The 25,948-nt window shown below is 43.8% G+C and overlaps 3 protein-coding genes across 3 annotated transcripts; all 3 read right to left on the bottom strand.

The window, feature by feature from the left end:
• Nucleotides 1–7,213: 7,213 nt before the first annotated feature.
• Nucleotides 7,214–16,953, bottom strand: LOC147229631 (uncharacterized). The gene is made up of 2 exons (XM_086155174.1): nucleotides 16,835–16,953; nucleotides 7,214–10,278 (listed from the first exon to the last, which is right to left on the bottom strand). Exon 2 carries the CDS (start codon nucleotides 10,109–10,111, stop codon nucleotides 8,198–8,200), a length of 1,914 nt encoding a protein of 637 aa, XP_086011300.1. The 5' UTR covers nucleotides 10,112–10,278; nucleotides 16,835–16,953; the 3' UTR covers nucleotides 7,214–8,197.
• A 435-nt stretch (nucleotides 16,954–17,388) lies between these two features.
• Nucleotides 17,389–19,576, bottom strand: LOC147229630 (chemerin-like receptor 1). Its single transcript, XM_086155208.1, has 2 exons — nucleotides 19,435–19,576; nucleotides 17,389–18,725 (listed from the first exon to the last, which is right to left on the bottom strand). Exon 2 carries the CDS (start codon nucleotides 18,712–18,714, stop codon nucleotides 17,593–17,595), a length of 1,122 nt encoding a protein of 373 aa, XP_086011334.1. The 5' UTR covers nucleotides 18,715–18,725; nucleotides 19,435–19,576; the 3' UTR covers nucleotides 17,389–17,592.
• Nucleotides 19,577–22,135: 2,559 nt separating this feature from the next.
• On the bottom strand, nucleotides 22,136–25,759 carry LOC147229629 (chemerin-like receptor 1). Its single transcript, XM_086155207.1, has 2 exons — nucleotides 25,617–25,759; nucleotides 22,136–23,582 (listed from the first exon to the last, which is right to left on the bottom strand). The coding sequence occupies exon 2, from the start codon at nucleotides 23,575–23,577 to the stop codon at nucleotides 22,441–22,443; it is 1,137 nt and encodes a 378-aa protein (XP_086011333.1). The 5' UTR covers nucleotides 23,578–23,582; nucleotides 25,617–25,759; the 3' UTR covers nucleotides 22,136–22,440.
• Nucleotides 25,760–25,948: the final 189 nt, after the last annotated feature.

The raw sequence follows: 25,948 nt of genomic DNA, 5'->3' as shown, positions 1-25,948 counted from the left end.
AACCCCATATTTTATCACAGCGACTGGGCAGCCTCCTCTGCAGAGGTAGCCTGTCAGAAAGACTGAGACTCCACTTCTCCACTTCTCCCCCTGTGCCGCATTCACTTACCTGTTGGGATTCTTTTGTTTTGCCCGGAGTGGCCGGGTACTAGCTGAATGATTCCCAGACATACACGACAATGAATGTGAAGTGACTGCTGTGCAAAGACAGACTATATAATGAATGATTCCCCTGGAATGTTATCTGCCATCTAGAGGAGCGAGGGGAAAAAAAAAAGGTTACACAAGGAATGGCCATAAACCCTCTTTTGGGAATCAGCGTGCACTGAAGGATACTGCTCTCCATCAGAAACAATGTGTTCTTCATAGCAATGCATCTTCCATACAGTAGTCCGTTCATGTGTGAGGTGTGAATCTTTTGCTGTTGCCACTGACTACTGCCACATCTAACGGCGAGCAGCGAATGTGCACTTCAAACTGAAGCTGCCTGTGGAGCTCAGAAATGGTGGGGATGATGAAATTATTTTAGCTCAAGAAATCCGTCATCAGTGCCCAAGAGACAATACTGGCAGCTCAAGAATGCGTGTTTCAAACAGGCACTACAATCCTCACATCATCCAGCCTTTACCAGAATGGACTCAAATCTTGAGTGTCAGTGTCAGAGTAAGTTGGAGTCTTTCACCAACAACTTTCTTTATTGAAGTCTCAATTTTTTGCTCCTCGGAGAGCATACATGTTGATGCTTTTGTGGTGTGACAATAAACATCCATTGCTGAAAAAAAATGTGTTGTGCAAGAGGTGCCAGGAAAGGGAAAAGGAAAGGGGGGCACAATATATCAATGTTGTCGGAGAAGACTGGATGTGGTAACTGGCCGCAAACAAAACACTGCAGTCTATGATATCGTGTTTGGGTCATGTCCCGTCACCTGTACCGCTTCACCTCTCACCTGCCATCAGGCCTGATACAGGAAATCTCATTCTGTGTGCCAAATATGTGAAAGGCTGGCGATGGCTCATCGGTTGCTTTGGAACATCAGAGGACGTGAAACCAAAAACCATTTGACCACCAACAAAAGTGACCTGGGCGAGTGCCACATGGTGGAGAAAGAGTTAAATGTCCCTGAGGGCAAGGGACCAAGGGGTTGGGGGCTTTTAGGGCAGTAATAAACCCAATATCCCTTTAAAGATACCAAAATGAATATCAGAGATACCAATCCTCATATGGAGCGACTGACTCTGGAGACATTTGAAAAGAGTACTTAAAGGATGAAATGACACTATTATGTAAAGCATCCTGACTTCCCCTTGAGTTTGATTGACAAGGGGAAGATGGTTAGTGTACTATGCTTGAGTCTCATAAACTCTCACCAGCGCGCCTTTTTAATGTTGTAAAAAATTCTATCAGATTCAACGAGAAGAGAAACAAGGCTAAATGAATTCCCCTAAACAGGTTTATCAAGGGCCAAATGGAAGTTGAGAGGTCTCTCCGGTACAATCTGTTTTGTCAAACAGTGTAAATGACTCTTTGGTGACTTTTTTGACAAGTAGGAAACTGTCATATGACCCATTCCAATGTTCAGAAAGCCCAAAGATAGCCTGCTGGGGGGGAAGAAGGAACAAACTTGATCTGCTGATGACACAACAATGGAGTTCTACGGTCATACTCCACTTTGCAAACACATTTTGTTCTCCTTTGTGAAAATTTTAGACTGTTGATTAAAATCCATTGAACTGTCTGGGCAAACAAATCCAGATCAGAGTTGGACAGTGGACCCCAGTCACTTGGACAAAAGCACATCATGCCTCATACTGAGTGGACACGTATAAGACTGCACACCACCTTCACCACAAGATGGAAGCCCAGTGACCCGAAGGGGAGCCGGCAGGGAACCTTCACCTGACTCGGAGTCCTGCTCAATAGAGCTCCCTTTACCCCCCAAATAATATGGCCTTTTTTTGCTGGCAATTCTGTATGATTTGACTTAATTCTGGTTCATAAACGAATGCAGTATTTTAATGAAAAAGTAATTCTTTGCATCACCACTGATTGAACTGCAAATTTTCAACACACAGCCAAACTTTGGTCCACCTTTGAAATATGTTGGAAGTAGCATTCGCTCCAAGGTCAAATGATTGCAGCTGTTGGGAGCGTTCATCGGCTACAACTAACAGCAGTGGAATGGGAGCCAGATGAACATGCTAATTTCTGTTCACGTCAAGACCGCCTGCGCCTCTGCCTCTACCTTCTTGGAGTCTGTTATTTCCTTCGCAAATGCCATTCGTCTCCACCCGAGCAGGGATTGAGGCACATTCAAGGCAGAAAGAGAGAATTACACGGACATGCTGCAAACATTTATATGGCAATGGCAATCCTGAGTGTTGTTTCTTGGCCGGCACAGTCAGCTGATTCTTTAAGCGGCTTTACCTGTTTAAAAAGAGAGGGAACCAAAAAAAGTGAAAAAAAAAAAAAAAAAAAGAAAGCATTTGATCCACCAAATAAACTGATGGCACTGTACTCGTATGGTGAATATGCTCAAGTGGAAAAGAATACATTTAACAGCTCAAGAGTGAAGTTAAAATAGTCCATGGATCTAGAGGCAACCCCAGCCAGTCACATGAAGGCCTCTTTGTTGGACTGGTAGTTTTGGGATATTCAACTCTCAAAGTTGAAACTTCTGTTTCAAGGGTTTGCCATCAGGTTTCTAGGTCAGCCTAGGATAATGACCTGCACTTGATGCTGACTTTTTATTTTCGTTTGACAGGGAAAGAGGTGGTGTTGATGTTCTCAACTATAAATTCGATGACCATACCGAGGTTGACACTGTCATTGACTCAGCATGCTGGTTTCAATCAGTCAACGGTTCCTCTTCGTGGAAGGCAATGCAGAGTTAAACATTGTACAAGAACAGAGTTTTCAGGCCCTCTTGGTGGCCATGGAGCTAGCAGCCTCTTTTTGACCAGTGGTGGCTCGGCCACACGGATTGTCAAGTGGCTTAGTCTGCAGGGACTTGGCTTGGAGTCCAAGTCATTGCCAGTTCAAGGGCCACTTGGAGCACAATATATAACTTAGCTTCATTTAGGACACTTGGCTAAGAAGAGAATCCTGTGTTGCACATTCCTCCTTCCATGTCAAACGATGTAAACATTAACTTGACAACCCCATTCAACCCAACTGCTGCACAACTACACACTCATTAACAGACAAAACCTTTCAACTTGGACAATGCCCAACCCTAGCAGTTATATTCCTGAAACTCTCTCCAATCTGTAAGAGCAGGGCAAGCCTCTTTGATAAGAGGTACATCCTCAAAGAGAAACCCAAAGTCCGGTTGCCAAAATGAGATTTGACAATGACTTGTTAACATAACAAGCCCTTTTCCGCTAAGACCAGTGGTCACCCACAACCCCAGCAGTTACAGTCCAGAGACTCCCCCCCTGTCTTTTAAAACTGAAGAAGCCTCTTGGATGAGGTGAATCACAATCAAGGAGAAAAACAATGCAAGGTTTCCAGAATAAGATCTTGACATGGAAGAGTACCTTCACAGATACTTTGAACTTCTGATTTTATGCCACTTCCCAGTTCTCCTTGGCAAGGTCATTTTTCCAAAGCTCCACAATTTCCCTTTGTCCGTCTTTCACCCGCATAGTATCCTTCCAGCCAGATATTAGCTCCCCTGGCAATTTAAGTTGCACTCCAGCTCAAATACTTTTTGTAGGGAAAAATTGGGTTGTCCTTGTTGTGTTGACGGCTGTGCGACATGCAACAGGCCTTATTGTTCCTGAGCAACTTGTTGTTGTGTCAGCAGCTGTTCTGTATCTATTTTAGCTATCTTATCATGCTGTCTGTTCTCATGTATAGAGTTGATATGTGTATGAGAAGGACTAGCTACTGTACCTGAGAAGGAATTATTAACTAACTGATGAAATGTGCATGTACTCTTTCTTTCCTTGTCTTCCTACATAAGTCTGGCTATAACATTGTTCTGTGTCCAGTCCAGAGAGAGACTGCAACCTGTTTGGCCGACTAGAGAGACTTGAGCTCTGTTTCTATTGCAGACAACTGCCGGTTTCTGCTCATCATTGTTGACTGCAGTTGACTATTACTGGTTGTTCAGGTTAATTCGATGCCTTCATTCTTGTTATAAATTTTCGTAATCGCAGAAGACTTATTGTTGTCTTGCCTCCTCACCATTGAGACTCAGCCACTACACTTTTGGTACAGTCAATAGTAGAGCCAGTAAGTTTTTGACTGGTTTAAACCAATACCCTGACAGTCAGGTGTCCAACTGAACAGCCTCCTGACACTCCAATGGGCTAACCTCTGGGTTTCATAGTTCTTGTTCATTGGGGTTTATAAGGTTCAAATCACAGGGCAAATTAGCTTTGGATTGTGATGTTTTGTCCATCAAAAGAATTTGGCATTCAGTTTGGTCAGTTCAGTGACCAATGAGATTTGTTGGACTTCCTTCTCTTGTCCTGGTTAAAGGTTTAGAGTTACTACTGTTGCGTTAAAGACTTTGCAACATGAAAAAATGGCCAATGCAGATGTCAGTGGGCCAAACACCTTGGTTGCCTTTAGACTGTGGTCCAAGGACCTCCAAAGAAGAAGACCCTTTACTTTGGTAGATTCAGTTATACATACAGCACAACAGTGGGCTCATTATCTACTGCATTTAACCCATAATGGAGGAACCGTTTAGCAACAGGCAGCCACTTAGCAGCACCTTGGGACAGTTAGGGATTTGGTTTCTTACTCAACAACTTTGGTAAAAGTTTGGTTCCAAAATGACTGCCATGTCGCCCCTTAGGTCCCATCGACCTTGGGATGTCAAAAAAGCAAATTTTTTTTTAATCGTTCAAAGTGTTGTTCAAAGTCTTTTGGATAAGAATATTGACAAAAACCATGTAATGATATTCCAAATGACCTTCAATTAGCTTGGTTTTAGGCCATGGAGTAAATATCAATTTAATGCAGATCAGAAGCCGTCATCAAGGTATGCCCACAAAGTACAACAACGATGCAAACAAGATCACAATGAATAGGAAGGTTCAGGTTTGGTTGTAGCAAAAGAAACTCAGTGATCTGTGCTGTGTAGTGTTTTGGTCACAGCCTGACTGCATGCAGTGGCCTCAAAGTCCAACACAGGAAATCTCTTGCTCGGGGCTCTGTCCGAAGGGGCAACTCGAGTCTGTGATAGGGCCTGAATTTTGGCACATTCGTGGGTGTTTGCATTTGAATGGGGTTTTGGACGTGCCTTCCTTTCATCGACCTCTCTCCCTCTGGTTCCCCTGCTAGGACCACACCTTTTTTTGTAAACCAGCCAACCCCTCCGTAGTTAGAAGCACAATAACCAGTATCTCTGCATGGCAGGTCGGGCAAGGGTAAAGTCTGTTTGTTGTGAAGTGCAACAGCCCATTGGTTGGTTCAGTGCCAATAAATGGAATTTAGAAGCGCAATGCACCAGGGAATTCATGATATCACAAACTACGTCCTTCCAAACAGTTCCGAAGCACAATGGAAAAGGCACTGGCTGATCTGTGCTTGCTAACAGCAAAAGAAATGGTATCAGACTGGGAGTTTGAAACCGCAATGGTAATTAGTTAAGTCCTTTAGCATGAAAGGGGATTGTTTAGAGATTTCAAATATGATACATGCAAAAATAGTGTTTGATAACTTTCAAATGATCACATGTATTACTCTCTTGTTGTTCTGACAAGTAGAACAATGGGAATGAATGTGATACAACTTTTTGGAGGAATTATATGGGCAATGGAGATATAAGGTGATTCAGACAGTGAAAAGTAAACGGCGACAACTTATATAGTGCCGTCAAACTCTTCGGTCTTGTATTCACCCATTCAAACACCAATGTTGGGAGAGCTACCATGCAAAGCACAAACCATACCATCGGGAGCAACGTGGGGTTCAGCGTTTTGCCCAAGGACACTTTGCATGAAGTAAGGAGGAGCCTTCAGACTGGAGGTACACCTGCTCTACCAACTGAGCCACAGACACCACAACTATTCATATACTTAGCTTTAACGCATTCCTCTGATTGAATATTATTGTGATTCAGCACAACACAATTGCACAGTTGTTTATCATTCATTCTTTCTTTAAGCTTTGTATTTCTGATTCAGTGCGATGTAGCTTGTGCTGACTTTCACTATCTGGTAGTAATACTAATAAGTAGTCAAAACTAGTACAGGCTACTTATGGGTAGCCAAAACAAGTGCCTGTTGAGTAATCATAGTAATGGTCTGGAAAAAAAACACTAGTGAGCATTAAATGAGGAACTTAATCTGACAAAAAAGAAAGAAAGGCAATACTCTTACCTACTGCACATCACTCAGTCATTGTAACGCTAGCTGTAGCAGCTGCCTCAGATCCAGATCCATTGTGACAGGAGAGACAGGTCACAGAAAGCAGTTAGTCGTAAAACAAGCACCCCTTTTTTTTACATCCTAATATAAGGATACATTTTTTTCTCAACACTTTACCTTTTTTTCAATTCTTGAAGCAATAAACCGAAATGCATCGGCACCTGGTATTTTACCCTCTGTTAACAGTAGAGGTTGCTGCAGCTCTGCAAGAGTAGCATTCTCCCTAATTTCACAGCACATGGATATGAACAATTTTTTCACATGAATTTTTAGAATATTCATTTTGAAATCCATTACCCAATATGTAACGAACACATGGTTGACCATGAGGACAGATATGGCATTTGACACAACAAAAAACTTATAAGTGCCAGCAGGAGGAACGGCGTCAAATGTTTGCCAATTGAAATAATTTCCCATATGACAGACTTCCTTGCGGAGGAGGACCGAACCCGCAAACACTCTCCTGGAGTGATTCTGCACACATCTACATGTGAGAGAGGGGGCGATAGAGTACAAAAAGATACAGACAGGAAATTGTAAACTCACTGTATCATTACGCTCGTGCATTTAAAGTCGTTCCTGTCGCCCACCTCATTCTCGGGTCCAGGAGCCTGCCGGGCCGCAGTGGGTGAACTTACAAGCTTCAGAGCTCAGTGTTTAACAGACAAACATAGGTGTAATCTTTCAGTGTCGATTGCAAATGTGCTTTTTAAAGTCTCTTCAAAAATTAATTCAACAATGACCCGCTAAAAAGCGGCCAGGTTATCAATTTTCGGCTGACCGAGCACCATCTCTTATTGTTGACGACAAAAAATAACATGGCAAATACCGCACAAGTTCTCTACAAGTTTATTTAATTGAAACCCTACGGCAGAGGATATTACAAATCCTTTGACAATACCACAAGGACTTACTTGTCCAGTCAAACAAATGGCCAATTGGCCTGACTGCCTCCACATTATTTCAAGAATCTTTGGAAGTCTATTAAGTGATTGAATGCACGGGACTCACAGACAATGACTGTGCCAATCATCAGATATGAGATACTGGGGTATCTTGACATCCAGATCTTTTGCTTTACTTGTGGCTTGTATCAGAAGACCTCAGGGCCTGTCATTGCCTGGAACTTAACCAAAATCTCAAGCAATATAAAATAGACAATTAAATGTAGCAGGAACTAAAATATACATCTAATTTGCTTTCTGCTTAAAAAAAAAAAAGAAAACAAAAGAAAAAAAGCAAAGTACATAAGATTTGGATATACAAATTTAATTGGCACAATTAAAATCTACTCAGGTACAATTGTTTGAAACAATTTTGGTGATATTAAGAAAATACCATGATCAAACGTATTGGCAAGTAAAAACTGAAAAAATATATAATGTATCTATCTATATTTATAGATATATATATTTATGTATAGATAACTGACAGTGTATTATATGGAAATGTTTTTAAAAATGAATAATGAAAGGCAACAGTTTTCTCATCTCTATGCTCAAATAACATGATTATATGAACAACCTCAGCTTGCGGGACAGTACGGTATCGAGAAAAAAAAATAATACCACGTCAAATGTGATGACGCTTCACATGGCGTTCATGGATTTCAAGCTGGACTTCCTTGGCCGGCCTCATATCTGAAATCCTGCTTGTTCTTGTTCCAAGGAACACGTGCACGGACTACTTGCATGCCCTCGGCGAATTTTACATCCATTTAAAATCTACATGATCATTGAAAAAAAAACAAAAAAAAACCACTGCAGATTAGAAAAACAACTCCCGAAGGCTTGACTCTTCGCAGAACTGTTCAGTCATTGTGTTCTGAAGCATGAGACGTCTGGTGTTGGAGAAATGTCTCCAGGCATATGAAGGTCTCCGTACATTCAGTGCATTCATACAGGACCTCCGAGGAATCTCCTTGATCATTGATAGTACCGTTCTCGTAGTCATCCTCCTCATCATCTGCATTTGCCCTTTCTGAGGCAAGGTCTCCGGTACCGGCGCCTTGAAAAATCCCCTCCCCTTCATCTTCCTGCCCAAAGTTTGGATGATTCTTGAGGTGAAGCTCCAGGGATGAAGAATTCCTGAACTGAGCTGGGCAGTGGGGGCACTTATTTGGCTCCTTCTTGTGATAGCGCAAGTGCCGCTGGTAGACACACAACAGCCCAAACCTTTTCCCGCATTCTTGACACTCGTAGCTGACCCTGCCCGCTTTCCCTGACTGTTTGTCCTGCTGGTCCTGATCCTGCGCCGTTTCACTGTCAGAGGAGCTCTTGGCTTTCTCATCCGAGGAGCTTTTGTTGTAATCGCCGTTGAGGGTGTTTGGTGGAGGCCCGTTCTGGGGTGGCGTTTGTGAGGGTTTCACGCTTGGCTTTTTTTCGATCTCGGTTTTGTGGTACATAGCCAAGTGCCTCCTCATGTCGCAGCGCTGAGGGAAATGTCTGCCGCAGAACACGCAGGTGTGCATAGTGCCCTTGTGGTATCTCATGTGTCGAGATAAACTACTCGAATGATTGAAGACCCGGTGACAGTGCTTGCAGGGATGCAGTTTCCCGTTTGGGTTACTCCCTCGCCTACGTCTACCTTTAGGCGGTACTCTTCGTTTCATGCTTCTTTGGGATTCTTGATTCAGCTCATCAATTTCCTCCTGAGTTTGATGTGTGAGATGATGCTCTTTCAACGCTGACAGCTCTTGGAAGCGATCCCCACATAAACCACACCTGTACGGCGTAAAAGAGTGTTCGCTATCGTTTTTAAGGCTGGTATCCCTAAAGAGTTTCAGATCCCCGTTCTCATTGATCGATGTGCCGTTGCTGAAACAGCTTTCCTGCGGCATGTCATCGATGTTCTTTGAGTCAACCTCCATTTCCATTTCGGATGGAAAAGCAGCATCGGGCTCTTTACCTTTGCAGTGGTGTAGGGAATGTATCTGGAAGTCTGACATCCAGAAAAAATGTAACTTGCACTTTCGACACGGGTAGGTTTTATCGGACTTTTTTTCATGATAAGTGTCGGAATTACTCAAGGCTATATACTTAGAACAGCCGTGACTTTCTTTTTGATGAGCATTCAAGGCATCAAGTTTGAGGAATCGCTTCCCACAATGATTACAGTAGTGAAAACGTTGTTGCGCATGGTCTTGCAGGTGCTTCTTAAGCTCGTGTCTACCTTCGAATATCTTACAGCACAAAGTACACTTGTAACCTCGCTCTGTATTCCTATAGTGCTGGTGACGATGTAAACTCTGCAGACTGTTAAAAGATCGGCTACAGATTTCACAACGGTAATGGCCGTAATGAGGCTTGTCGAAATCCGATTGCCTCGGCCTGAATAAATCTCTGGAAGGAGAGGCCTGTGGCCTCAGAGTGGGGGACGCCGGTCTGACGGCGGATGACAAATGTGACGGCAGGACTCCTGGAGAGGCTGGTTTCATGGGAGAGTGTGACTGAGCGAAGCCATTTACCACTGTGAGAGTCCCATTTTCGTGAAGCACATATTCTCGAGGGACTTCGAAGCCATTGGATGAGCCGTCGAAGGAAAAGGACTCCAAGGGGCCATGAATGGCCATGTGAGCCAACACGTTGGAGTACTGACTGAAGCCATCGCCGCATTCTGTGCAGATGAAAGTACATGATTCTCCACCCAACGGTGTTGAAGAGACACTATTTGCTGATTTCTGCCTTTCCATGATGAAACGATTTTGTCCATGTGCTGAAGGCATCACTTGCTAGTCTTTAAGCACAAACAAATCCCTAAATGGAAACCAACAAGAGTGGTTTCCATGAAGGCTTTGGTACAACTGTCGTCTCGACAGACCAGGCCTAGCAAGACACTCTGACGCCCTGGATGGTCATCCCTCTGTCAAAGGGTTCCATGTTGAATCGGCATCTGGAGAGGATAAAAGATAAAAACCGTATTTAACACACAGCCAAAATGATTGCATTTCCAATGACTAGAGGTGAGATACAGCCAAAACAAATTCAATGTGACTCATTGATGAGCTGCCTCAGGTTGTCTACCTTTACCACCTGATGGATTTCTCAACTCTTCTTTGGGATCAGAGCGCTGTCCATGAACATGGGGAAACACTGATCTAACGTCTCTGATTTTATTGCAAATGGCAGTCTTTAATAGGTGCATAGAAGCATGACCACTGATGAGTATCACCAAATCTCAGGGAACGTGAGATCTCAGGCATGAGGTCTGTAAGATATTGGGGGTATGAGGCAGACATACAGCCACTTCTGGAGATGCAGAAAAGTTGAAGGCTGCTTTCTTATTACCCTTGAATTCAGGAAAATACCTTTTTAATTCCAGCTGTCTGGATGTTCAGTATCCTTGGCACAGCCGTATGCTAGGTTCACATTCATTTTGTCTGAATTGCCAGTACAGAGTTCTCACAGACAAATGTTTCTGCTGCACCTCAGCTAGTACTTTCCCCAGAATTTGCCTTGTATAACCGCCAGCAGACTGACGTCTCCAAACACATCGGGCCCTTTTGATTTCCATGACTCGAGCCAGCCAATATTTCACAAAGCTGCAAAACCTAAAATGGAAGCTGCCATGACTCGGCCGGAGAGCGGACGTCTCTCCAGTTGACAGGTTGGTGGTTTGATTCCCAGCTCCTCCCGTCTACGTGTCGAATTGTCCTTTGGCAAGACACTGAAGCCTAAAGCTGTGTTTAGCACAGTGCGTGGCAGCTCGGCCGCCATTGCTGCCTAACTGTGTGTGTGTGAATGGGTGAGTGGGATCTGGTGTAAAGCTCTTTGAAACCGCAGATGTGAGACCATTTACCATTAAAAAGACACAATTCCGCAGTGCACTGAGTATGTGCAATTAGACCGAAGAGAAGATTTATAGATGGAGTGAAAGAGGACATTAAGTCAGTTGTTATGAGAGAAGAGGATACGGAGAGTAGGGTCAGATGGAGGAGGTTGATTGTCTGTCGCCCCTAAAGGCAGCAGCTGAGAGGAGAAGATTGTGTAGGTGCAATCTCGCTGCAATCACCAGCAGAACATTCAACAAAATACTCGTGCACTCTTGGTAAAAATAGATGAGACTACAAACCCCTGATAGACGTGCCACTGAGGCTGACAGTTGAAGAACACAGGCGAGATGAAATATGTAACCTATTTACTTTGGCACCAAAGAAAACCAAATAGTTCCTTGACATACAAACAACCTAAACGTATAATGAGTGAACAAGGCATTTCAGGAGTAGAGCTTGTGAAATGGTGTCCAACAGTTTGTGCACATGCAGGTCATGTGGTCAAATGCTGTTATACAATATCACTTTTTCAGTATCTACTCTGACAGCAAGCCACACCATGCTTGTCTTTCAAATAATCAGGTATTTCAACGGCTACATTTTGTTATATCCCAAGAATTAGGATGTTTTGGAAAGATGGCGGTGCGTACATACGCAGCAGCTCACAGCTTTGCTGTTACATAAAAAGCCCTAATCCAGTACGGAGGGGCAGAACTATGGGACTCTGAGAAGCAGTATGTTCTTTATGAAAGCCCAAAGCAGGATTTTATTCCAGCAGAGGTACAGCGAACCCACTGAGCCTCTACCAGCCCCCACCCCGTGGCCCAGGAGACGGAGGAGACATTCCAGACAAAAGCGTTCAAAGCAGAGTGGCGTCCATGCTAGAGTACATGCTAATCAGCACAGACCAGGTCTTCCTGGTCTCGCTCTCTCTCTCTTTCTCGCTCTCTCTCTCTCTCTTCCTCACAAACACCAGGTCACTTGCCAACAAAATGGAAGAGATTTGGCTTGGGAGGGCCTCACACAGGATGGACAGCTGTGTGACGATTGTTAGAGACCTGGCAGGATGACAACCTTGCAGACGCTGCAGTGGAGCGTGAGGGGTGCTTGCTGTTCCGGACCAACAGGACTGCAGGCTCTGTTCAGCGCAGGGGTGGAGGTTTGGCACTGTACACTCATACCTCCTAGTAAAGCTACAAACATTAACACATTCTGCTACCCTGATTTACACAGAGTTAGCCATCTACATTCCACTGTGGGATAAGCTAAGTTAGCACTGGGCGAGCTGTTCTCGCTGATCAGCAGACAGAAGAATGTTAAACCAGAGGCAGCTATGACTGAGGCAGGGGACTTTAAATCAGCTGAAACTAAACGCAGTACTCCCCTAATTTCCCAGACTTCCCAACCAGAGACAATAATAATATTCTTGATTGGGTATTATAACGTCCCAGGATTACACAATGCTGTCGCAGCCCCACACCTGGACATGTTCGACCAAATCTCTGCGGGGCCGATCCCAACTTACAAAGCTTTGGTCCAAAGAGTTTCCAAGACATATTCATATTCGACGATCAGTCTTGAAGTACATCAAGGACACCATCCCTGTTGATCTGGATAGTCACCAGTTTGTGTACGGGGGAACTGACCGACAGAGGATGCTGTCTTAATAGCAATGTGCTCAGTCCTGTCCCACTTGCAGCATCCTAAAGCCTTCATTTGGATATTCTTTGTGGACTTCTGTTTGAGTCAGTCCTGGATAAACTGGCACTGAAGATCCAGTACCTGGGCTTGTCATCGCACTGTGTCTATGGGTTAGGGACTCTCACCGACAGGCCTCATGGAGTAAGAACTGGCGACCCGAACATGGTGTACCCTGGTCCTGAGCACAAGTACACCGTGGAGCTGTGAGCTCAGGCCAGCCCTCTTCATGCTGTTTACCCACGACTGTGCTGCCATCAGGCCTACAAACAGTCTTGAAGTTTGCAGATGACACTGACAGAGTGGGTTTTATAGAGGACAATGATGAGACCCCCAAACCTGAAAACCAGCAAGACTAAGGAGGTCATTGTGGACTATAGGAGGTCATTGTGGACTATAGGAGGTCAAGGAAAACAGAGCATGCTACTTTGCAACATAAAGTTCCTGGCCTTCCACATCACGCCTGACCTGGTCTTTGAACCGAACTCACATGTTGAGGTAAACCTAACAAAGTGTCTTCTTCAGGAAGCTGAAAAGGGCTGGACTCTGCTCTCGACTGCTTGTTGACTTTCACAAATCCAAAAGAAAGAGCACACGTGAGAGTCTGGCATGGGAGCTGCACAGCATAGGATAGGAAGAACTTGGCCCAGGTGGAGGGGGCAGCTAAGAGAATCATAGGAAGTAGATTCATTATACACTGGTTGGGTCCAAAAGGAGGCCAAGTGTATCGCTGCTGATCCCATCCACCCGAGAAATGAGAAGTAGTTTGTACCTCTTCTTTCCAAAAAAAGAGGTACAGGAGCATAATGTCACAGACTACCAGGCTCAAGAGATAGCTTCTTGCCCAGAGCTGAGAACCCCCTCCCACCACCAGCAGCAAGACAACCTCCTCATCTCACGCAGGACCCCCACCCCCACCCACACAGACCCACTCACTAACCAGCCCTCAAAGTCTTGGAGCTGCAGTTTCATAGACAAAGACAGAAAATTAAAGACTCACAGGTTCTTTGCACAGTTCTGCCGTTTGCCTATTTATAGTGGTTTGTCTATTGTGTTGTGCTGTCTCCTATTTTAAGTTGTTGGTCATTATTCTGAGGTGTGTGCTTTCTGAAGCCAAAAGCTACAAGTACAACTCTCATTCTGTGTATGTACAATGACAATAGAGATTCTTGAAGAAAAACAATGAACTCAAGTTGAATCAAGCTGACCTCAAGTACTGAAGGACAAATGCGTTCTTTCCCTCTCTTTCCCTGAGTACTCAATGTCTGACCTACAGAGAAGCTTTTTTCCGTCATGCTGCTGCCCAACAATTCGCTTGACGTCTGAGAGGAGGAAACATTCTTCTGGTTTCTTTGGATTCCAGCTCGTGTTCTGCTTTGAGGTGATGGAAAAGAATACTTGAGCCGCAGCTCCTTTGCAACCAACAGCTTGCAGATAATGTTTTCTGCTCTTCAAATCCTAACCATACCTTATGTGGGGAGTCAGGGGTGGTCACATTACTATATCAATATTTGTTTGGTCTAAATGATGATTGCTTTTTAAATCTGAAAACCAGGTGGTCCAAAAGTATGAAAAGTTGGATATCTCTATTATTACATATGTTGAAAATGCCTGCCTAACCATTACTTTATTCATTTCAGACCACTGAAATCTACAGACCATACTGTGCAAACAGAGATCTGCAGTCAGACTTTCAACACCAGGATCCTTTTATAAAATATGGGGAGAAAAATCCGGTGGGTGCCGTGGGAGCCACAAGTCTTGTAACAAACACAAATGATGCAATGCAAATGAAAAATAAACGGCACAGACAGTTTCCAGTGAAAATAAAGATGGCAGATATACTGTATATTGACCAAGACGTTCCATGAACTATATATGCATGAATGAGGAAGGGAAACTTTAACCAAGCCTGCCGTCTGAGCTCGGATTTAAAATCCCCAACTTGACACTCCACAGTTCCACAAAGCAGCCAATCTGGTGCAGTCGGGACTTATTGTGAAGGGACCAGAATTGTATATCTTTGCATCTGGCTCCACAAAATAAAATCAGGGTTTTCCTATTTCAGTTAAGATCACTGATGTGCATTTCAGGAAAAAAAGGAAATGAGCCCAAACCTAGTCTGCCTCTGATTGATGTTGACAAGGTCATTTTTTTTGGTTGGAACAAAAAGCATGAAATTACAGACACAAGCTCAGCCACAATGTGCTGTAGACCAGGAGCCTCTGAACACCAGGTGTGGGTTTTTTTTTTTTTGCGGTGAAAAGACTTTATCTGGCACCAATGTCGAGTCTTATTTGACATGAGAAGTATATGGAGAAAGCTGAGGTTGGCTGTTTTAACTTCTTTAGGTTGACCAGCTAGTCTACCCTCAATTCGTTGACACCAATTGGGATTTGAAGAACACAGTTATACAAGCAAAAAAAAATCAAAGGTACCGGCTGCTCAGGCGGGACGGAACAACTCAAGCATGCCTATGCCCAAAAATACATGATCCATCACAAAAATCAAGGTTTTCATGCACCTAGGTGAAATGAAGAGGAATAAAAAAAAAAAAACCCTCCTGGGTCTCGGTTAACGCCCGGCAGACTGACAGGGTTTTACACTGTGCAAAGATCTGTGGTAACATAAAAAACAACCTTTGGCTATTGGCTGTTAACATGGGCAAACAGTCCTGACACTGCCTGCCTGCTTTCTCTTCTGCACTGTCTGTTCTACAGGTTGTGATTTGGTTTCTGGTGATGCTCCTTTCAAACTCAAGTACATCACGTCCACATAGCTTCTGGAAATTTGGTTTAGGAGCATATGGTCACCACATAAACACCATTTTCACACCTTGCTGTTTCAAAGTAGACTGCATTTACCCATATACACACTCCAACAGTGGCAGGGCCGCCATGCATACCGAGAATCAGACCATCTGGCACAACATGGGGTTTTGTGTCTATCCAACAGACACTTGGGCATCCAGAGGAACCAAAAATCAAAGCGCCAAACTTAGGATTGGAGGAATGTTCACACTACAAACTTACAAACTGAGCCACAGCCGCCTCGGACAGAAGAAACATCTTTAAATTCCACAAACAAACATATTGGCATACCCTGGTGCTTTGAATTAATAATAAGCTTGTCACAAGAGACCCCTTCAAATAATGTCCATGACTTATGCCTGATGGGGAAAAAAAAAACTAAAACTAAAAACAAGCAAAATAAAGCAAGTAAACAACCTTTCCTTTCAATGGTCAGAAGATTTGCTTCCTACATAGATATAATATGTCTCTTTGCACTGATTTCAATGTACAAATTATCAACTTTGATTCATTTAATTCGTTTTCAGTTTAAACACAAATGTACACCAGGTTACGATGTATTTATTGTTTGCTACTTTTGAAATGTAACTTGTAAATATTCCCAACACACTGACATCTGGGCTTCCCCTCACAAAGGCTAACAGAAAAACACATGTACAGGTACGATTTAAACAGCTCTTGTTATCTACAGTCCTTTAAGAAAGATCTCCACGATATTGTTCATTAACTTGCAGTCAAATAACAAAGCTTTATCCCGTTTTACGGCGTAAATGCGAAAATATCACAGCTGAGCACTGAGGACCAGGAGCTTCAAGCAACCTGGAAGGTGGCGATTACGCCTTGTTCTTGTTAACATGTAATAGCTGCGGCCCAACTCAGATTTCCAAGCGGACCGCTGTTTGCCAAACAAAAACAAAAAGAGACATATTTAACACACGACCGTAAATCTACAATGCATTATTAAAAAAGAGATACACAGACTTGAATTCGTAGCACGACGTGAAATTATTGCCCCGTATTACTGTGATGGATAGCGGGCTACACGGTAAGCTAACTTTAGCTAGTCATGTAGCCATGTAGCAAGAGGAGGATAAGAACCGTAGCGTGACACTTATGACAACGCAAGAAATATAAAATGCTAAACGACATTTTAAGGACTAAAACTCACCGTGAAGTCCGGGATAAGTTAGAAAAACACGCTGCATTGTGTGAAGCGTCTCAAGAACGCGGGTCCCTTTCTGCGGCAGGCTAGGCCTGGGCAATGCCAGAGACACTCTACGAAAAAGATGACCGTTATTTCCAAGTTTCCGAACAGATGCTAACGTGGTCACAAATTCAAAAATGCCGAGAAAAATGAGTTGCGAAATCAAAAATGATCTCTCTCTGGGTTCGCTTATTAACAGATAAACTCAAAAGCGTGCCTATTTTTTCAAACAACGAGGAAATAAAGGAGTTTGTTTGGAATATACAAACCTTCACAATCTTTCTGTGTGGAACATTTCTGGTTCCTTCCAAGATGGCGTCTAAAACGTAATCACGTAGAACTCTAACTTAGCATCACAACAATTAGCTTAAATTCTTTGATTTAAACGACTTTATTTGATTTATGTTTTCTTCGACGGGTCATTATTTTTTTTAATCATTACTCAACCTTTTAAGGAAAAACGAATTCTGAGCGAAGAATGACATAAAAAGAAACGTAAATCCATTATTTTTTTCCAATATGATTTTTAATTTCGTCTTTGATAATACAGTAGGTGGACAAAATATTCATAGTACTCTTTTAATTTAAACATGAGACCGTGCTGTTAAACATTTGGGTGAATTTCTATGAATTTCTACTTTTTATAAAAGCAGAACGATGATTGAATGTAAAGATTTTAATGACTTAATAAGCATTACTCCTCATCGTGTTCCTCACGACATTTACACTTTTGACTCAGAAGCTGTTTTGTGATTCCTCTGATAAATAACACACGTCTTGGTGTCAACAGCGGAACGTGGCATATCCTCCCTAAAAGCCATCTCCAAAGCATTCAGGATGGACTTCCAGGCTGTATTCTTGAAATCCTGGCCCATGAACACGTACAGCAGTGGATTCAGGCAGCTGTTGAGAACAGCCAGGCTGTTGGCAATGGGGGCGCCAATTGTGAAGATATAGATCAGTTTTTCGTTTTCATACGTGCGACCTACCAATTCAATTAAGTAAATTATGTGAAAAGGAGTCCAGCACAGGAAAAAAGTGGCGATCACAGCGGTGATTATTTTGAACGGGCGACTCGTCTTGCCGGCCAGGGTGCGGTTCCTCCTGAGACGATGGATTATCACGGCGTAGCAGGTGACAATGATGGTTAAAGGGACCATAAATCCCAGGAGGAGGCGCGTGATGGTAATGGCTTCATGGCGAATCTGCCGCAGCCTGTTCACCTGTGGCGTTATGTAGTCATCAGGCAGAGCGAATTTGTAGTAACAGATAATGACTGCATTTTCATCGTTTGCTATGTGTAACGGGTCGCTGGTGTCCCGAAAGATGAAGCACGGCGTGCTGAGAATCAGAGACAGCAGCCAAACTCCTAGACTCGCATAGGACGCCTTGCGAACGCTTCGGTTGTTCTGAGCCCAGACGGGCCTCACCACCGACACGCATCTGTCCACGCTGATCACCACCAGGAGGAAGTTGCTGACGTACATGTTGAGATTGTTCAGGCCAGTTGTGAATTTGCACATGAATCTACCAAAAACCCAGTTAAAGTCCATGGCCGTGTAGGCCGCGCTAAAGGGAAGGGACGCCGTGAAGAGGCAGTCGGCCACGGCCAGATTGAGGAACCAAACCGTGTTCACCGTCTTCATCTTAAAGCCGGTGACCCAAATGACCAGCCCGTTGCCGAGCACGCCGAGGACAAAGACCAGGCAGTCGATGATGACGGACATGATGTTGAGATACTTCACCAATGTCTTCTCAGGGTCCCCTCCCTCAGATACATTACTGTGTGTGGACGCCGTTGCGTTGAAGTGATGGAGAGGTGTGGTGCTCACTACGGCCGTCATTCTCCTCAAAGCTGAAAAAATCAAACTAACAAATAAATAAATGTTTCTTACCTTTATGTTAACAGAAAGCAACACATAATCGAAAGTAATAAAATTATATGCTCTTGAATTATTAAAATAAATATTCTTATTTAACAATATAGTTCACTAATAAGAATATATATAAACACAAACATATATGTACTGAATATCTATCTGCACCTGTGTGCCTTCAAATGATTCTTTTCCAGGTAGCTCACAGTAGTTTCATAAGTCTCATTTATGTTAATATCACATTCTATAAAATATACTTTAACATATTCTTGATTGTTCAGTTTTGTTTTTTGTTTTTCAAAGCGGTCAATTGAGTCATTTTGTTGGTATAAATGAATTTTCTCAGCAGCAGTAAGTCGATTGACTCAAGCGTAAGAAACAGCTGCATCTAACGGTTTCTGCCGCTTGAATTAAAAAGTTAACTCAGGTGGTGAAATCACCCACAGGAGCCCAGTATTGATTGATTGACGGCATTGGTGCGTCGATCAGCATCAAACAGCATTTTCTCATTAATTAAAGCATATTTTGTCATTTCTGCAGCTGCCTTGAACAAAGGAATTTTCATCAGAACACTTATAATTCCCATGAATACATTCTTTCAGATTTCAATCAACAGTTTTATCTTTTCCCCACCCCTGATGGAAGCAATCGTATATACAAAAACAGTCTCTGAAACAAGCGTCATACCGTCAATAAGGGTCTCCAGCAGCGCAGAGGATGTTTCCGGCAATTGTAACTCTCATCTGGCTCTCGGGGGATATTTAGGACCTCCGATGCGTTGTGTTGCAACTCACATGCGCGATGGGAAGGCCATCAACGGGCGTCTTCATCTGACGTAACCTGTGTGACCATCTGTGTTTAGAAACACAGAGCAAAGCCGACCACCAGAAAAGTTGCTCAATCACTGCAAAACAAATTCTGCATCCACCAGCCTGACAGTATACAAATAATACATTAAGCGTTCCACTGGAATCCAACTGGCCTGCAGATGGACAGAGAACATTTTGCCTCATCACATCAGACCGAAGGAATAAACGTAAAATTCCGAGGCCTTTCAATTCCGACACCAAAGATTTAAGATTCAAAGCGTTTATTGTAACACGCAGTGTAGAAACATGTTTCCCTGTAAAGTGAAATTCCTCCTTTTCTGTCCATAGTTTAATTGGATAAGTACTGATAGGAAGAGTATTAACATTCTAAATATGATTATAGAAATGAATATGCACAGTGCGATAGAACCCTGGCAGTGCAACAAGACACTTGGGTGCAGCTTGGTGTGCAACTCACAAAGTGCAAGTGCAAGGATGAGTGCAGTTTGAAAGGGCAGGAAAGATGAGTTTCAGCTGTTTCGGAGTAGCAATCGGCTAGAACGAGTTCTTTCTTCGTGTCATTCTACATTCTACCGGAGGGTAGGAGTGTGAGCAGTCCGTGTTGAGGGTGGACGTGGTCCTTGGCGATAGCAGCAGCTGTCCTGTGGACTCCGCGGCAGTTGGTATCTGGTGATCCTCTCTGCAGTCTTTACCACTCATTGCATAATTTCAACTGCGTACCTCAGCATACCCGGTCTGATGATACTGTCGGGAGAAAGGAGGAGTGAGAGGGGGGTGTCGGAGGTCACGTCGCGTGTGTGACTCACCTCTGCGTTGGGGTAGGGGTTCTCGTAGCGGGCGTAGAAGATGTTGAAGTTGTCCTGCAGGTTTTCTACAGAGACGCTGATGCTGCAGGTGGGCTTGTTGCCCGTGATGTTGGTGTATGCCCAGGGTTAGCAGCGGAGTAGAAGCCATCCAGCTTCTCTCTGCACTGCCTCTTGGCTGTTCTGATGGCCTCCTTCAGTCCATACTTAGCAGCTTTGTACTCTGTCTCATTGCCGGACCGAAATGCAAAACAGCGGGCATGTGGCCTACCTGACTGGTCAGCCAAGGCGTCTGGTTAGGGAACAGCCTGACTCGTATGGTGGCCACCATGTTGTCAACACAAGTGGTGATTTACCCGGTCAGATACTCAGCGTACTCCTATACACTGACAGAAGAGTCCTCCTGAGTGGCTGCGGTCTTGAACGCCTACCAGTCGATAGTAGCAAAACAATCCAGCACAAAGCCTTGCATACGATCCGCAAGCTGCACCGGTCGAAGTCGCCAGCCGTGATCACAACGTCATCGGGGGGATTGAAGCGCTCCATCTTGCAATCGACTACTCCTGGTTCGATTCCCGGTTCCTGCTAGCCTGTCGAAGTGTTGCAGAGCAAGACACCGAACCCCTAACTGCTCCCCCGGCACTACTCATGAGCTGCCTTCTCCTCATGGTGCATCTATGATGGGTTCAATGCAGTTGACAATTGTCACTTATGTGGTGTTCTATGTAGAACTGGAGGTGACAATAAAGGGATTTCTTCTTCTTTTTTTCAATCTTTATTGAACCTGTACATGGCTATTACATTTTATTATACATCAATTACATTTAACAGGCATTGGGATACACAGACACTTTTTTGTACACAATGAATAAACAGAAGTAAAGGCCAGTGAGAAATATAGTGAGCTCAATGGATCTAAGGGAATATCATTCATAAAACAGTATATTTTTAGACGTTTTCATTGTTTTGAAACTTTTTTAAACCATTCTAAATCGGTTTTAATTAAGGTAAAATTGGGGGGATATTTTTGCACCATGTCCCTTCTTCTTCGTTGTTCACGATAACACACACACACACACACACACACACACACCTTTAGCCTTACCAGAGGCTCCGGTCCGGTCCCCCCGGTGCTGAACGGCGGGTTGCGGGACTTTTTCCGCGGCAGGTCTCGGTGAAGATCCGGGCCCGGCTCTCCTGACTTGACGCTGGCTGGTCATTCTGGTCCTCAGCTGGTCTAGTTCGTTCTCCGCTGACCGCAAGCTAGCTACCAAGAGGCGTGTCAAAAACTTCTTGTTTTGGCTAACTGGACGTGAATTACTTCACTTTATCACTTTAATTTGAAGAAATTCAACTCCAGTTGTCAAGACAAGACGAGTTTGACAAGAATTCACCATGACTGAGAACCTCCACGGAGCCCCTCGCTAGGGCTTTTAGCCTAGCATGTAGCCCACCCCTCTTGCTACGCTTGCGTCGCAGTCTCCGAGGCACCGTCCTCGGGCCGGTCTGTCCACTCGAGCTCGGTGCTTTCAGGCCCTCCTGGTGGTGTAGCTCCGGTGGTATGAAACTGTACATTCCGGCTGAGTTTGATGCTTGCCGATATCCAAAAGTGTCTGCCTGCTGTTGGATAGTGGAGGCATTTGCGCCCTGTAGAAAAAGTTGTCTTAATAGAGGAGAGGTCCGCTGGAATTGGGGAAAAATAAGCCGGCGAGTGAACACGTCTCCCGCGGAGGGCGCCATCATATCACCGGACGACTTGAATGGCAGAGATCAGCTGGAGGACAAAGCAGAGACTTTTCCTCCTGTTATTTATTAGTCATCTCTCTCATCAGCTGGGTTACAGGCACTATAAATTTATACATTTTGCAAAAGCAGAAAAAAAAATCATTTTGAATTGATGCCACGATTTTAGGCCTTGATATACATTATATGTATATTTCCTGTGCATCTTGTATTTGCAAGTGTTATTTGCAGTGCTTATGTCCTCTATTGTAAGTGGCTTTGGATAAAAGCGTCTGCCAAATGTAATGTAATGTAATCTCTCATGTTACTCAGGACATTTACACTTCGGAATCAGAAGCTGTTTTGTCATTGCTCTGACTAAGAGCAGACGTCTTGGTGTCAACAGCGGAACGTGGCATGTCCTCCCTGAAAGCCATCTCCAAAGCGTTCAGGATGGACTTCCGGACCGTATTCTTGAAATCCTGGCCCATGAACACATACAGCAGTGGATTCAGGCAGCTGTTGAGAAAGGCCAGGCTGGTGGCAATGGGGGCGCCAATTGTGAAGATATAGATCAGTTTTTCATCAAACATGAAACCTACCAATTCAATCAAAGAAAATATGTGAAAAGGAGCCCAACACAGGAAAAAAGTGGCGATCACAGCGGCGATTATTTTGAACGGGCGACTCGTCTTGCCGGCCAGGGTGCGGTTCCTCCTGAGACGATGGATTATCACGGCGTAGCAGGTGACGATGATGGTAAAGGGGACCATAAATCCCAGGACGAAGCGCGTGATGTTAATGGCTTCATGGCGAATCTGCCGCAGCCTGTTCACCTGTGGCGTTATGTAGTCATCAGGCAGAGCGAATTTGTAGTAACAGGTAATGACTGTATTTTCATTATTTGTATCGTTAGCTGTGGCAAACGGGTTGCCGATGTCCCGGAAGATGAAGCTCGGCGTGCTGAGAATCAGAGACAGCAGCCAAACTCCCAGACTCGCATAGGACGCCTTGCGAACGCTTCGGTTGTTCTGAGCCCAGACGGGCCGCACCACCGACACGCATCTGTCCACGCTGATCACCACCAGGAAGAACATGCTGACATACATGTTGAGAATGGTCAGGCCGGTGATGAATTTACACATGAATCTACCAAAAACCCAGTTAAAGTTCATGGCCGTGTAGGCCGCGCTAAAGGGAAGGAACGCCGTGAAGAGAAAGTCGGCCACGGCTAGATTGAGGAACCAAACCGTGTTCACCGTTTTCTTCATCTTGAAGCCGGTGACCCAGATGACCACGCCGTTGCCCAGCACGCCCAGGACAAAGGCCAGGCAGTTGATGACGATGGACATGATGTTGAGAGACATGACCAGTGCCATCACATTTTCGTGTCCCTCAGACACGTTTCTGTCTGTTGACGTTGTTGCGTTGAAGTGATCAGAAGGTGTTGCGCTCCCTACGGTCGTCATGCTCATCAAAGCTGAAGGGGATAAATAAAACAGATCAATCAATAAATGAATAAATATGTTTCTTACCTTTTCAGAAACAATCCAAATGAACATAAAGAGACATAAGGCATTGAATTATATGTTCTTGAATCAATGAAATATATGTTGTTATATTGAAATATATATTCAATGTATAGTGTAAATAATACAATACATATTTTGATTATTTTCGACAACGTGTGTTGCAATATTTATGTACTCTATTTTCAGAACTATTGAACACACCTGAATGTATGTAAGCTACAGAGGGTAAAAATAAACAAATAAATCTATATGTCCATATATATACGCCACACTTTCTGTAATCTGTAGGTGTCCACGTTGTAACATGAGATAATGACACAGAAGCATAATTTTTTAAACTTTCAAATACGTACCGGTCACATCCACAAATGCTTTTTTTCCTAACAGTGCTTGTCATCCGGCTGATGAAAAAGATGAATGATAAATAACACAAGGAAAAGTCAATTTTCTATTCCCTGTTTTGTCCTACTCCAGCAGAGTGCTATCTCGGTCTTCCTCCTGCGCACTAAAACCGTTATAGTCGTCTTCTTTGGTGTCAAAATTGAACGGCTCCAGAATTTCACGGAAATTTAATTGGTCCCAGGTCTTCTTCTTTTTCTAGTTCTTCTTCTTCTTCTTCTTCTTCTTCTCCTTTCAGTTTTTCCCTTCAGGGATCACCACAGCGAATCAACCTTCTCTATCTAACCCTATTCTCTGAATCCTCCTCTCTCACACCAATAGCCTTCAGATCCTCTCTCACGACATCCAAAAATCTTATCTTTGGTCTTTTCTAGACCTCCAAATCCAGCATCCGTCTCCCAATATATCCACTATCCTACACTATTCACTGTAGGCCATCGGTACCAATGGTGTTTGTTGTTAACCCGGGCTTTGACCGATCCAGTATGATCTGGTTACTAGGTTTGATTGGCATGTTTGGTTTTGGCAAACGTTTTATTATTCGGGCTTGGGACCGGCTCATGGAGACGCCGGCCCGTGTCGTGTCATCCTGAGGCTGCATTTTCATTGGTCCCATGTGACGATGTTTTGGGGGCGTGAAGTTCGTTAGCCCCCCAAAAATCCATAAATTAACTGCGTTATCGTTTAAGCTGCAGTGTTCATATATATATATATATATATATATATATATATTGTTCACCTGTGGGCCTTTAAATGATTCTTCCTCCAGGAAGAGTGCAGCAGTTTCATTTTCAGTATCTCATTTATGTTAGAATCACATTCTATTGTAATACATGTCAACCTGTTCTGAATCCTTGTTTAGTGTTGTTTTGTTTTTCTAAATTAGGCAAATACTTGGAGCGGAGGGACTGTTTCAGCTTGGCACACTTACCGTAAGGCAAAAAAAGACGCTTTTATTGTTTTTAAAAGATAATTTCATTGTTAATGCGGTGAAAAGGCACCATGGTGGTTTCTGTTATTATCACTGCAAGGACAAATGGGAGACTCTTATATTCACCTCATCTCCAGATGATCTACTTGTCATCCACTAAACACCAGCCGAGACACAAAATGTGACTTGATTGAACCAAGGTTGGGGCAATTTCCTCTGATGATAATGTTTCCTCACTATTTAGCCATTTCTTCTTCAATGTGTCCCAACACAGACAGGAGTATTTATGAGATGTTGCTGCATCAACCGTCGTCACAAAAAGAACAACGACGCTTGGAAGAAACAACTGCATCTAACTGTTTCTGCCGCTTGAATTAAAAAGTTAACTCAGAGGATGAAATCACCCACCGGAGCCCAGTTTGATCGATTGATCGACAGCATTGGTGGATCGAGCAGCATCAAAAAACATTTTCTCATCAATAAAAGCATCTTTTGTCATTTCTGCAGCTGCCTTAATTTAGGGGTTTTCATCAGAACCCTCTTAATTCCCATTAATACATTCTTTCAGATTTAAATCAACAGTTTATCGTTTCCCCACTTCTGATGGAGGCGATCGTCTAAACCAAAACAGTCTCTGAAACGAGCGTCGTACCGTCAACGAAGGTCTCCAGCGGCGCAGAAGATGTTTCCGGCAATTGTAACCCTCGTCTGGCTCTCGGGGGATATTTAAGACCTTCGACGCGTCGTGACGCAACTCACTTGTGCGATGGGAAGGCCATCAGCGGGCGTCTTCATCTGACATGATCTGTGACACCTTCTGTGTTTGGAAACACAGAGCAAAGCTGACAGCCAGGGAAGCGGCTCAATCATTGCAAAATAAATTCTGCATCCACCAGCGCGACAATAAAACACTACAGTAGCAAATAATACAGTAAATATTCCACTGGGATCCAACTGGCCTGCAGATAGATACACACATACCGT

Source organism: Fistularia commersonii, chromosome 11, assembly GCF_037954325.1.
Source record: "Fistularia commersonii isolate RoL2024-O1a breed Wild chromosome 11, RoL_Fcom_v1.0, whole genome shotgun sequence".
NCBI lineage: Eukaryota > Metazoa > Chordata > Actinopteri > Syngnathiformes > Fistulariidae > Fistularia > Fistularia commersonii.
This window is presented reverse-complemented; position numbering and strand designations above follow the sequence as displayed.

Coding starts and splice junctions, on each gene's coding strand:
- LOC147229631 (XM_086155174.1), bottom strand. CDS start 10,111: ATGCCTTCAGCACATGGACAAAATCGTTTCATCATGGAAAGGCAGAAA.
- LOC147229629 (XM_086155207.1), bottom strand. CDS start 23,577: ATGAGCATGACGACCGTAGGGAGCGCAACACCTTCTGATCACTTCAAC.
- LOC147229630 (XM_086155208.1), bottom strand. CDS start 18,714: ATGACGGCCGTAGTGAGCACCACACCTCTCCATCACTTCAACGCAACG.